Genomic DNA, 13,477 nt, shown 5'->3' with positions numbered 1-13,477 from the left:
CTTTTGTGAGGCTTGTTGGGCTCATGTTCAATTTCGAAGAATCCGGACTGGACTCTTTGCTATCCCGTGGATCCTCTCTTCTACTCCTACTCCATTCCTTTAACTCATCTTTAGAGTTTCTTGAAATATCTCTGTCAGATTCAGAACTGATGCTATCCCGTGGATCCTCTCTTCTACTCCTACTCCATTCCTTTAACTCATCTTTAGAGCTTCTCAAAACATCTCTGTCAGATGCAGAACCAATGCTATCCCGTGGATCCTCTCTTCTACTCCTACTCCATTCCTTTAACTCATCTTTAGAGCCTCTCAAAACATCCCTGTCAGATGCAGAACCAATGCTATCCCGTGGATCGTCTCTTCTACTCCTACTCCATTCCTTCAACTCATCTTCAGAGCTTCTTGAAACATCTCTTCCAGATGCAGAACCAATACTATAATGCCGGGAATGCAATACATTAAATGAACCCTTGTCATTTTTTGGTATTCTTGGTGATAGTGAAGCCTCCGAAAAAGCCCCTTGACTACTCTTCTGTTTTCCCAAAGCTTCTGTACTCGAGTTTTGTGACTCTGAGGAAATAGACTGTGAGGAAGAGACTGAACTAGCATGGGATGAGAAAGATGCTGTTGACGTGAAAGACTGTAATTTGAGTGACTCAAATTGAGTTTCATCAACTGAATGAGGCCTAAAATGCGCAGAGCGATTACCATTCCCCACTCTATTTCTCATTTCATTCCTCATAGATCTCGAGCGCCACGGAATTGAGGAAGCCACGGCAGCAGCAGCTGCTGCTGCAGCTTCATCAAACTCCTGCTCCAATTTCATAGGACCCAAATCCCCAAAATTCCCTCCTCTTCTTCTACTATCAGAACTCCTAGATGTAGATGAACCCATTGAACCTGAGCTAGATTCACTCCCACTAGTAAACTCAGCACCATCCCTCTTTCTCACCTTAGACTTTAAACTCCTAACTGGTAATCCCAGAGGCTTATAATCGATAAACGATCCGGGTTTACCACATTCATCAAGACCATAGCTTGGCTGAGCCACTACAACCACAGATTCACCTTGAAAATACTGAGAATTCCAAGCTTGTACCACATTGTTCTGATCACACCCATATGGATTTTCAAATCCATTCTTATACATTGCAAAATGGGGTTCACACTGTTCCTCAACAACAGTGCTACCATTAGAGCACACAGGCAAACCCATATGCTCACTATCAAAAATCACTCTTTTCTCATCAGACCCACATGGATTTTCGAACCCATCTTCGAAAACCGATGTGACATTCAACATCCTAGACACATAAGACAGTGAATTGTCAAAATTTGAGTGAGTTTCTTCCATGCCCATTGGGGCATTTCTTCTACTGAACAAACCATAGGACACAGCAATGCCTATAAAGAGGAGGTGAATAAGCTCCCAGAACTTGGTGAGAATGGTTTGGTTGATAAATTCAGGAGCTTGTGAAGGGAAAAGTGGAAGAACAAGAAGTAAGGTTGCAAAGAATAGAGCTTTGAAGAAAAAACTTGTAAAGGACTTACCTTTGCAATTGGGGTTTGTTGTGTTAAGCTCTGAAAATGGGAAATGGGTCTTGGTGTAAGGACTTGAATCCGCCATTGGTGAAACAGGTGAGGTTCCTGTGCAGAAGTTAGATTTAGGTGAGAAAAGAGAAAATGTTCATGAGGGGGTGGTGGTGAAGAAAGGAAGACTTTGTGGCCAAGGAAAAGTGTACATTGCAGACAGAGAGAGAGAGAGAGAAGAGGAAAAAAGTGTGTGAGGAGGGAGCTAGATTTCAAAAAGTGTCATTATTGTTATGACCGTTCTATTTCAATGACAGAATTGACCTTGGTTATTGTACTTGTAATTTGCAATTTCGGCCGGGGTTTTAAGGTAATTATACCGGATTATATAATAAGTTACACCAGAATTTTACTTCTTCTTGCATGAGCAGGTACCCCACAGAAAAAAAAAAGCTACTTTAAATTAAAGCATCAAAAACGATTAACAATATTTATTATTTATTATAATGGTATTGGTTAACATTTTTTTTTTAAATAATCAAATATTTATATCATTTCTCACTGTACGGTGCTAGTGTTAGAATTGCACTATAGTTTGTGTCAATTATTTTGACATTTCACACATCTTATGTAGGTGGTTTTCTAATATTTGGTGTGTTAAATGCTTAAAATTTAGCATTTTATATACTTGATGCTAGTGCTATAATATTATTCTCTAGCTATATTTGCTTAATAATGTTATTTTAAAAATTATTTTTAATTAAAATTTTCAATGATGAAATTTTCTGAAATAAATTTTAAATATTTTTATTCTGTTAAGTATTTGTCTTAAAAAATATTATTTAGAGAAAATGACTTTATTCTTTGGGATTGCAATTATTTAAAAAGAAAAAAATAAAAGAGAACAATGATTTGCAATTGAATAAAAAAAAATATAGCTAATATATAAAGGCTTTTAATGAGTAAAAACATAGTAGTTGTCTGTTGGAGACATTTTTTTTATTAATATAATTTTTTATAATAGAATATAGATTTAATAAATTAGATATTTCATTACATAGTATTTTTATAAAGGCTTCTAAAGAAGTTTATTATATATTGCTTTGTGAAATTGGATGCAATGAGTTAAAGAAAAAAAAAAGTTTCAATTTTTATTTAATAGGAATAAAAATTTTGAAGTGTCAAGTGAAAGTTTTGTTTAAGTGGTTAGTAACTTAGTATCAACTACTGCTAAGAAGTGATTGAGAACTTCTCTATGTACAACGAGATTGTTCTCATTGAAATGATCCTTGCTTTAAGCAAAAGCAATAGAGCATTGATTGTTATTTGTATTCATTCCAAATCCAAAATCATGAAATTTATAATGCATGAAAATCTCCTTAAAGTGAGAGATCAGAAGGCTTAACATCTTTTAATGAGTAATATTCTGCCAAAGATGTTTGTTGTATAATGATAGAAGTAGTGGCATCTAAGAGGAATTGTAATTCTATGGCTAACTCTCATGATAAGCCAATCTAAGTAGTAATGATTATGAATTTATGATTGTGACTTGTAAGTCCAATAAACTTATCAATCATGAGGTAGCAAATTAGGAATAGCATCCAAAGTTCAAGTTTTCTAACCTCTTGGGGGCAAAAAAGACTAATTTAGGGTACACCATACAAAAGGGTAGTTGCATCATGAGTCTCATACAATATTAAAAATAAAAATGTCTAATTGCCATGACATCATACCCAGCGCAATTTGTGATCAAAAGTTATGACAGTGACACTACAAACAAAAAAAAAACAAAAACAAAAAGAAAAGAAGAAGAAAAAGAAAACAAAACAAAAATGAAAGAAAGAGGCTATGACACTATAAATGAACTGGTCAGAAAATATACAACTCTTGTATGCAGCATTCAAGGTTTTGTTTCTCATATAACAAGACATGTCCCACAAACAATTATTGCTCTAAACACAGACAAATACAGTGGAAGAGATATTCCAAATAATACACAGAATCTTGTTACATAGGATATTTGGCATTGCTTTACAGTTGTTATAAGCTATTGTACAAATTCTTGATTTGTCTAACTACAGCTTCCTCTGATGGAATATTGCTGCTGATACATGCTCTAGTATCTAATATATTGCAGCAACCCACATTTGCTTCTTTCAGTGTGTAACATATTGCAGCAACCCACGTTTTCAGTTGAAGCAAATCGTCAATAGCTTCTAAGGTCCCATTAGAGATATTCTGACCAAGAGGAACCAATCTGATGAATGTCACACAATGCCAGCAACTGAGACCAGATCCTACTAGTAAAAGGACAACAAAAAAACAGGTGGTCTCGAGTCTCAATTGTGCTTCTACGAAACACACACAACACATCACCAACAAAACCACATTTCGAGAGTCTTTCCCGACTTGATAGCCTATTTAAAATGGAAAATGCTATGTCTAATACATTTTCACAATAAATCTTAAGTGACATGTTGTTATTGACTGTTACAGGTAGACAAAAAAGTAATTTAAGTTGTTGATTTAAATTAGAACTAATAACAACTTACCACTTATAATTTGTTGTGAAAGTGTTGTAAACGTAATATTCTCATTTAAAATAGCTAACCAAAAATGAATGCATGCTCGGGAATGGAAGAGTTATGCCAGGCTAATTTCCACCAAGGTGCTTCTTCATGTTTAACTCTAATCTCATTCCAAGCAGAATAACAAATATAGGCACCCAATTTGAAAATTACCTACCGCACAGAATCAGTTTCAACCAACTATATCCTTGATAAATTTGCTTGGGAAAGCACCATTTCTTTGGATCTAGCAGGAGGACACGTCCACTAATTTTTGTCACCCAGGCTAATTTGCACCAAGGTGCTTATTAACACCCAACTTTATGTCACTATTTTATTAGTTTTATAGGCTTTAGGGTCAACTTTATACAATTTCTCCCATTTATTCCATTTTTTTGTTAAGTGAGACCCACATTATTTTAATCTTAACAAGTACCACACGGTGCACGTTCTTGTTAGTTGCTTTGACATGTTTCTAAAAATAAAATAAAAAGTTTCTTTGACAACAATTGACACAAAAGTTTTCAAAAAATGACTATCTATGAATTCACTCAAATGAATCTTAAGTATTTAGATTTCCTAATTTCTTTAAGCGACATGTACTATATATATATATATATGGAACCAATATTGTAGTATTTATGCTATGTAATTAAAAAAATTACAAATAGGATAAATACTTTTAATATTTATTATTTTAATTAGTGCATTAATTATTTAAGTATAATGAAATTTCTAAGATTTTATATGAAAAACAATTGATTTTGTTAGGTTCTAAGACTTTAGGGACTAATGTATTAGAACTTCAATATGTATTGTGTTGGCAAACCTTGATCAAAATATAGAGTCTAGGTTTAGGTTTGCTCAAAGTGTGTTTAATTGTAAAATTGGAATCGAGTGATTGTAAGATTTATTGGACAAAATCTGCAAGGCTCGATCAATCGAAAATTAGACTCAATCAATCGAACCACGTGCAAATCTACTTTTCTGCAGAATTTCCAATTCAGCCCATTGGAGGGAGTGTGTTTTGGTAGTGAGGAGTGTTTGATTTGTTTTAGGTTATGTTTTTTTATGAGTTTATGTGTTAGAGTAACGTTTGCACTGGAGGTGGGTAACAGAGTAGTAACGGAGGGAATTACAGGTGGGTAAAGTGTCAAAAATGAAACCACGGGTAGGTAAGTCAAATTAGAGGCAAACCACAAGTGAATAAAGTGTAATTGTCCCTAAAATAAAATAAAAACTCAAAAGTAAAAATGGTCTCTCAAACATCATTTTTTTTCATTATTTTGAAAATTATTCTTAAAAGAGAGAGCCAAACACATATAATGTAAAAATTATTATCTAAAAACCAATTTCAAGTTCAACTATTTGAAAATTGTTTTTATAAACAGAAATCTTCCGACCAAACATGCTCTTACACCTTAAAAAGTACATATGAACCTAAAGCAACCCATTATGGACCAGCCTAGGTGAAAAAGTTCCAAAATTTTAAAATAACAGCAGTTTAGTCTCTCCAGGCCCAAGCCCTCTTCTGACTCTGGAGAGCATACTTTGTCCCAAGTCATCTTACCAGTAGCCTCACTTTAACTGCCTAATCACCTTTATTGGTAGAATGAACACATTAGACCAAAAGTCCTATATGCCATAATAGATGGATTCGATTGAAGTCTACCAGCAAATGACAATTTGTGGCAAACCTTTTGGTGAAGATCTTGTATGTTGATGGTTTTCAGTCATGGCTTGAAAGCTTACGATATCAGTGAGAAGCCTATATATCAAGTAGTTGCCCTTCTATAAACTCTAATACACAAAAGACTTGAGCTTCTATATCTGCTAAAAGCTTAAAACCCAAAAAAGACTACTCTTGCTGCAGTTAGCTTGTAGAGTTAGAGCTTCTATTTTTGCTAAAACCTTTACAAAAAAGACTCGACTCTTGCAGCAATTGCTTGTAGAGTTGATAGGGCCTTAAATTCCTCTAGTACACTCTTGACAATCTTGATGGAAGCTAAGCCAGCATTTGTAAACACCATAAGATCATTAGCAAAGCATAAATGATTCAATTTAAGCTTCTCAAGATTCGAGTGGAATTTAAAGCCATGCTCCTTGTTAGTTGTCGCAATCTTAAGTCTAGAGAATGCCTCTGTTGCAAAGACAAAGAGGTAGGATGACAATCTGCCTCAATTCAAGCCTTTGCATCTGCTAAAATAGCCTACAAGACTACCATTAAATACAACAAATTCTTAGGTGAAGTTATGCATAACTCCACCCAATTTAAAAACTTATTAGGATTACTACAAGTTGCCAAACATTTGGTTATAAAACTCCAATCAATTGAGTCATATGCTTTCATTTAATCAATGTTAATAGTACACCAAGTCATCCTCCTCGTGATAATCCTTCACCATTTTTTGAGTCAATAATAAATTCTCAGCTATGTTCCTCCCCAGAATAAAAGTTGCTTGAGTAGGACCAATCACATCAACGAGACACAACTTTGAACTATTGGCTAGGATTTTGGTGATACACTTGTTAACAATGTTATAATATGAAATGGGTCTAAAATCACCCTTTTTAGAGGGATTTCGCACTTTTGGGATAAGAACAATGATTGTAGATCTCACTTTGCTTAATTGTTTATCTAAAGTGAAAAAGTAATCTATAGCCCTCAAGAGTCAAGACATCATCTCACTCTTAAATCCAATATTTTTTGAAGAAATAAGTTGTGTGTCCGTTTGGCATGATTAATTTTTTCAACTTATTTTTGCTACTATTTATAGTTCCACTGCACTTTTTGATATTATTTATGAGTCTTATTGTACTATTTCAACTAATTTTACCTTTATCTACAATACTTTCAGCAAAAAGTTTTCAGTTTTAGCAAAATAAGTGGATCCTAAACAGACCTTAAATATCATTTGATCCATGAGTTTTATCCCCTTTCCTAGAAAACTCTTTTATCTCCTATATTGTCACCTCACATTGAGGCAATTTTTTTTCTTTTGGGTACCTTAGGAGAATATCTGATTCCATAAGCTTATCCAATCTATTGAAATTTTCACATCAATAGTAGTCAACAAACCAGACAACTTCTTATAGAACCCAATTGTCATTTCCTTCAGCTGTTTGAGATTCTCAACTTTCCTTCTTTTAGTCTTCAAACAGACAACTGATCTGGTTGTTTTTTATACTAACTTTGACAAACCTAGGGAAGAAAGCAGCTCTTATCACAATGTTTAGCCTATTGTTCTTAGATTTCTGCTTCATTTAGGCCCTCTTCAGCATACCTCAAAGCCATAAAGCAATGAATTTTTGTGGTTCCCTACACTTTGTCAATCGACTATATATGCAATGAGCTAATCACCAAAATATATATTCTGAGTTTTTAGTTTCTCTTTTAAGGAAAAAAAAAATTATGAGTAAGGTAAACAGATACGCTAATTATTATTGTACACAATTAGATACACAGAATCTGTGAAATCATGTTTTGAAAACACAATTTCAGTCATAAATTATAATATGAAATGGTCAGCAGTGTATTCCATACACACAATGTGCAACTATCGGATTCAGATCCTCTAGAGTTCTTAGGGTACTCTACCAATAGAGTTCATTAAATCCTAACCACTCTTTAATGATTTAATGGTTTAGATTCTGTCATGTCAGCATTTCATTAATAATATTCTTGAAATAATAAAATAATGTTGTAAACAAAACAATTAAGATGATTGTTAATGAAATGCTGACATGGCAAAATCTAGACCATTAAATCATTAAAGAGTGGTTAGGATTTAATGAACTCTACTTGGTAGAGTACCCTAGGAACTCTAGAGGATCTGAATCCTATATCACTACTCAAACAAATAATTCAGGGACAAATTGTGTGTTTTTTTTTTTGTTGCCTTATTTGAACAATAAGAAATTTTGTACTTACATAACATTTTATAAAAGGAGGGAAATATGAGCCAGAAGGCCCAGAACCCTTTAGGCTTTATTCAAGCCCATCCCGCAAAAGGTGAACTTATTTTCCTAATCATCAAAGCGACACCGTTTTGGAAACCAATATGAGAATGAATCACTTTCTCGGGAAAATATTTTCCCAGAGGTGAGAAAATCCCGTAGAGAGAGAGAAAGAATGGCATCAACGGAGGGATTTGTGGAAGCAGACAATGCGGAGGCGATAATCACGAGAATCGAGCACAAATCTCGAAAGATCGAAAGCCTACTCAAACAGTAATCATTTTCCATCAAAATTTTCTTTGTCTAAAATTCTCAGTAAAAACCCTCTTTGTTTCTTTGAATTTTTTACACTGTGAATTGCGAAATCCCAAAAAAGTAAAGAACTTTGATTTCTGATCCATGGCAGGTCTAAACCAGTCGAAGCTCTGAAAACTGCTCTCGAAGGCTCGCCTCCCAAGACCCGAGACGAACGTTGCAAGGTTGTCACTCTCTCTCTTTCTCTCTAGAAATTATTTTCTTTATTTTTTCTTATACCGTGTTTGGTTCCTGAGAAAATTGCGGAAAGAAAACTCAACAGTAACTTAAAACAGTGTTGTTAGGGTCAATTCAATGTGTGAAAAAAAGTTTCTCAATTCTTCTATTGAGCTGAGTTCAGTGTTGAATTGGAAATATATAAGCCTCTAATTTTTTGGGTGTGTGTAGTGAAAATGAAGAGAGATTGATGTGATTTTCGGGGGTTTTGCAGTCGGCGAATTGGATAGTAGTGCATAGAGCTCTAATGGCAATAAAGGATGTGGAAGGATTGCTCTCTTCTTTGGATGCTGAGTACTATGATATCCTCATGAAGTGAGTGCTCACTCAAATACTAATTTTACTTCATTTTTCGATGATAACATGTAAACTTGTTTTACATTCATCTTGATTTTTTTTTTTTATTGATAATGTTGCTGCTCAAATCTTCTACTTTTCTTCTTTTTTTTTATTTACTTGATTGTATGGATTTCAGATCTTAATTTTGGATCCATGATTGCCCTTGAATCGGGAACTCTACAGTCTCCCTAGATATGTAACCTACCATAATTTGAAAAGAGCTAAAGAATTGGCCTCAAGAGCCAATTGAATGACCCTGACATAATCTAACATGAATGGTGGATTTGCACAATTGTTAGTGAGGAGTGGTATCAGCTGGGGAAACATGTGTTTGACTCGAGCATCCTAATTTTTTCCCCTAGTTTAAGGGAATTCTTTGTAAGTTTAGAAGCAAAATTAGGCCGCTGCATTGCATTCCATACAGTATTGGTAAAACCGCGCCTTAAGCGCGAAGCACCAAAGCTCCTGTGCTTTTTGCCTCTAAAGTGATGCGCATTCAAAGAAGTGCGCTTTTTTATAATTTTTTTTTTTAAAAAAAAAGCTAAAACTGAATTGTAGTCATAGGGTCTTAACACTATTGATATAAAACATTGATTTGGTATTTATAAAATTCAATGTTATGGTGTGCTGCTATACACTTCTATAAGACCCATTTGGGACCACAATCAATCCACAATCCATCATTGATCTTATGTTGACTAATTCTTATAGACTTAAACTTAATAAATTATTAACTAATATTAGTAAATAGTCATGGTGCATTATGGCTACCGGATATTCAAGAAAGGTTATTGACAGAAGAACTCATATCTAGCTGATCCAAAAAAATAAAAATGACTTGAAAAATTGCATAATGAGGGGCTTATATAAATATATGAATTTTATGTACTCTTTTATTTCAACTTATATGATTTCTTGATTACTTGATTGTTGTATTGCCAATTAATAATTATTTTCAAATTGATCAATGTTTTTTAGAAAAAATGTGCGGTTCACTTCAATCAGGTGCACACTTGTGCTTTGTGCTTGGTGCCTAGGCTCCAGGAGACTTTTGCATTTAAGTGTGCCTGGCACTTTTACCAACACTGATTCCATGACCTAGACATTGTTGTGATTGTTATGCAACAGGAAATGGAGACCCTGAACAATCACCATTACCTCGCCTAAGAGGAAACGGATGCATTAAATTATGTTAAAGTTCCTTGAACAACTAATGTTGGAAAACGTAGAAATGAGATTGACATTGTCATCTGCAGAATGGACGGTGATGAGTTTCAGTGTAAATATGTAATAGCCAGTGTCACCCTGATGTTACATTTGGATCTTCAGTAATCAAGATAGACAAGAATTGAGTTTGAGCATCTTTGTTGGTACCAGGGCTAGTAATCATAAGTATCGAGCAATAGACAAAGTATCACGTGCATTCAGATACATTATCATCATGTGAAGAATTTTGCCTTCACATCATAGTTGATGTGACATGTGATGCACTTTGTGTTCTAGTATTCATTCTGTCATTTGCATTTCACACCATGCTTATGGGATCGGTATCTGCTGTGACAAAAACACTTGCATGTTTGGCTGATTAAGTATTGGCTTGTTAGAATTATATTGGTGATATTAGAAGATAGTGCAGGCCGCAAAAGTTAACATTGTTTGTAGCAGTTCTTGTACTAGTTGTATATATTTAGTATTAGTAATATAATTGGATATGCAGAAATTCATCCTACCCTTGGCTATATGTGCAACGTGAGCTTTTTGTCCCTTACTGATATTTTTAGAAGATTTATAATGAATAATAGTAATAGGTTCATTGATTGTAGATAAAATATCAAATGGGGAGAAAAAGAATGTTGCACAATTGCTTGAAGAAATGGAAACTTTATTTCAGTCTAACCCAATTTGAAGACTACTTTAAATTCTTTTATCTATGGATTCACCCATACACTTTTCTTTCACTATATGTGGCTAATTTTTGCCATAAATTGAAAAGAATATATCAAGTTAGTTTTGTTAGTACTCATTTCAATATTTACTTTATCCTTGCCATTATTTCTCTCCCCCTACCACCACCACCACCACCAAGAATGGTCATCCATTGTAGCCTGGTATATAACATGTTTGGCAATTTTAACAATTTGAGATTTTTGGTATCACTTTCAGGTACTTGTATAGAGGGTTGTCTACTGGAGATCGTCCCACATGCGACCAATGCCTTCGGATCCATGAAAAACTAACAGAGAGAGCTGGTTTGGGATGTATACTACGTTGCCTTGCTGACACTGTGAATACAGTTTAATTTTCCCACACCTTACATCAATAAAGTTAATGCTGTGAAGAATTTGTCTGTTCTCATTTGTTCTTATCCTCTCACACATGTATGCCAAACTGCAGCTTACGATGCTATGTTACACTGATAGTTATGCTGTCAAAGTATAAATCTTTGGACTTTAATTGTTAGAGTTTATGGAAAATCATGCAGAATCAATTCTATCTCTGGCGTAAAATATATACCTGTTTCAAAGGTTCCGTGACAAAAGTTTATCATTTGATTTATTTTGTTGTGTTCTTACTTTTTTTGATTCCTCCTGTCTTTTTGTTTCTCTTATTTCTTGGCTGCTTCGGTTTCTAGCTTTTCACGGTTGCTTCAGTTTCCCAAAACTGCATAATATTGATATGAGAGAGAATGATAAAGACTTAACTTTCAAATTTACTTCCAACTTTTAAGCTTTTTTGGCTTTTAACTTGAGGGAACGCTATTTTTTGGACTCCATGTCATAGAACCTAAGTGCATGTAGTCAGTCATCAAAATTGTGTTCAGAAGTTTATTTACTTATAATAACAAATTGTGTACAGAAGTTCTCGGGGTGTTTGTGGTTTTTCTAGTGAAGACGTCCATGATTCAAATCTTTTATCCTCCATTGTAACTATAGAATTATATATATATATATATATATATATATATATATATATATATATATATATATATATTTTTTTTTTTTTTTTTTAGATAGAATTTTAACCTATGACGTCCGCTTTTGATGATAGCTCTTTATCATTAAACCAAGACACCAATCAGTTTTTTGTGTAGGCGGAGATTGAATCACAGATCTCTTATTCAACCATTAAAGACTTTACTAGTTGAGCTAACTGGAACCCATTACTTGAAATTTATTTACTTGAAATAGGTTGAAACTTTGGAAGTTTAAAAATGTTTAACGTAGCATATACATATTATTTGGTGGAAAGCAATAAATAAAGAGAGAAAGAATGATAATATTAATTAGGTAATAAGATAAAAAGCAATAACATTTAATGGTGTCTTTTTTAACTGTTAGATCTTTTAGAAATCTACGATGTAAAAAAGGTGTAACTTGAACTCATCTCTCTCTCTCTCTCTCTTTATATATATATATATATGAAAAAATGTGCAAAAGTTCAATGTAGCTTTAAAAGGTATAATGGCAAATTTTTTCTAGAGTTTGTGTTATGATAACTATTGATACAATTAAATTGTTATTCTAGATGCATGAAGAAAATGTGAGTAATAAGTCAGATGAAGAAAATGTAAGTGATAAGTCTAGATAACAAATGCTCTATAAGTTTAATGTCTGGGGGGAGAGGGGGCATGGCCCTCCAAATTTTTTTTATTTATTTTTAATTTACACATGTATGTGTGCTGATTTTTTTAATACATATATACATACACACATGTGTGTTTAAAAATAATTTTTTGTTTATATAAAATAGATGACTTTTGGATCTCATGGTCATGTTACCCCAAATTACCTCTTTAAGACTTCTTCTATAATGGTAGAATCAACATGGGTTATAGGCTTCTTGTGATCGAAGCAATATTACTTTTAATTGGGTTCACCACTAACACTATTTTTATTATTTACCAGTCATAATAACCCATGTTAGAGTTGTGAAAAATTTTGTATCTCAAGATTTATTGTTTCCAAGATTTCCTTGAAATCTGCCACTTTGAATGTTCTGAAATATTTGTCTATGAACTATGAAAATGTAATTTGCATTGTAGCCATTGGGATATCCATAAGCAGGTCGCAGCTGGAGAAGTTGAGAAAAAATATATAAAAAATAGTAATTGTGGACCACATGAAGGTTTCGGTTTTGGACCACATTAAAATTCCCTAAACCACCAAAATCAGAGTCTAAATGTTTCTAAATTAATATGCATGGCCCCTATGAACGACATCATGCGACAAGGGCCAAAAATACTAGAATAAACCAAATCTCCCCTTGGATTCTTTTAGAAGTGATTATTTGCTTGAGAGTATCAAGCCCAAGACTCCAATATTTAGTGAATAAAGGCTAATGGTGCTTTAATAAGAGATAAATCAAAAAGCCAAAAACAAAAATGTAGATAAATGCATAAAAATACAACAAGTTCGAAATTTCAACCCACAGTCAGCGAGAAAAGGATATTGAGAGAGGTCGTGAAAAAGAAAAAAAGGGTTCCTCTATACTCATATTTCCACTCCTAAACTTCAGAACTATGAGAATGTTAATTGGCTGAATAAGATTTTGCTCTA

The 13,477-nt window shown here is 33.6% G+C and overlaps 1 protein-coding gene across 1 annotated transcript; it reads left to right on the top strand.

Moving 5' to 3' along the window:
- The first annotated feature begins 8,119 nt into the window (after positions 1-8,119).
- LOC142614998 (actin-related protein 2/3 complex subunit 5A) lies at positions 8,120-11,460 on the top strand. Its single transcript, XM_075787647.1, has 4 exons — positions 8,120-8,324; positions 8,458-8,530; positions 8,797-8,897; positions 11,085-11,460. The coding sequence occupies exons 1-4, from the start codon at positions 8,227-8,229 to the stop codon at positions 11,218-11,220; spliced, it is 408 nt and encodes a 135-aa protein (XP_075643762.1). The 5' UTR covers positions 8,120-8,226; the 3' UTR covers positions 11,221-11,460.
- The last annotated feature ends 2,017 nt before the right edge of the window (positions 11,461-13,477 follow it).

Source organism: Castanea sativa, chromosome 11 (genome assembly GCF_040712315.1).
Source record: "Castanea sativa cultivar Marrone di Chiusa Pesio chromosome 11, ASM4071231v1".
NCBI lineage: Eukaryota > Viridiplantae > Streptophyta > Magnoliopsida > Fagales > Fagaceae > Castanea > Castanea sativa.
The sequence above is the reverse complement of the archived record's forward strand: the minus strand, read 5'-3'. Positions and strand labels throughout refer to the sequence as shown.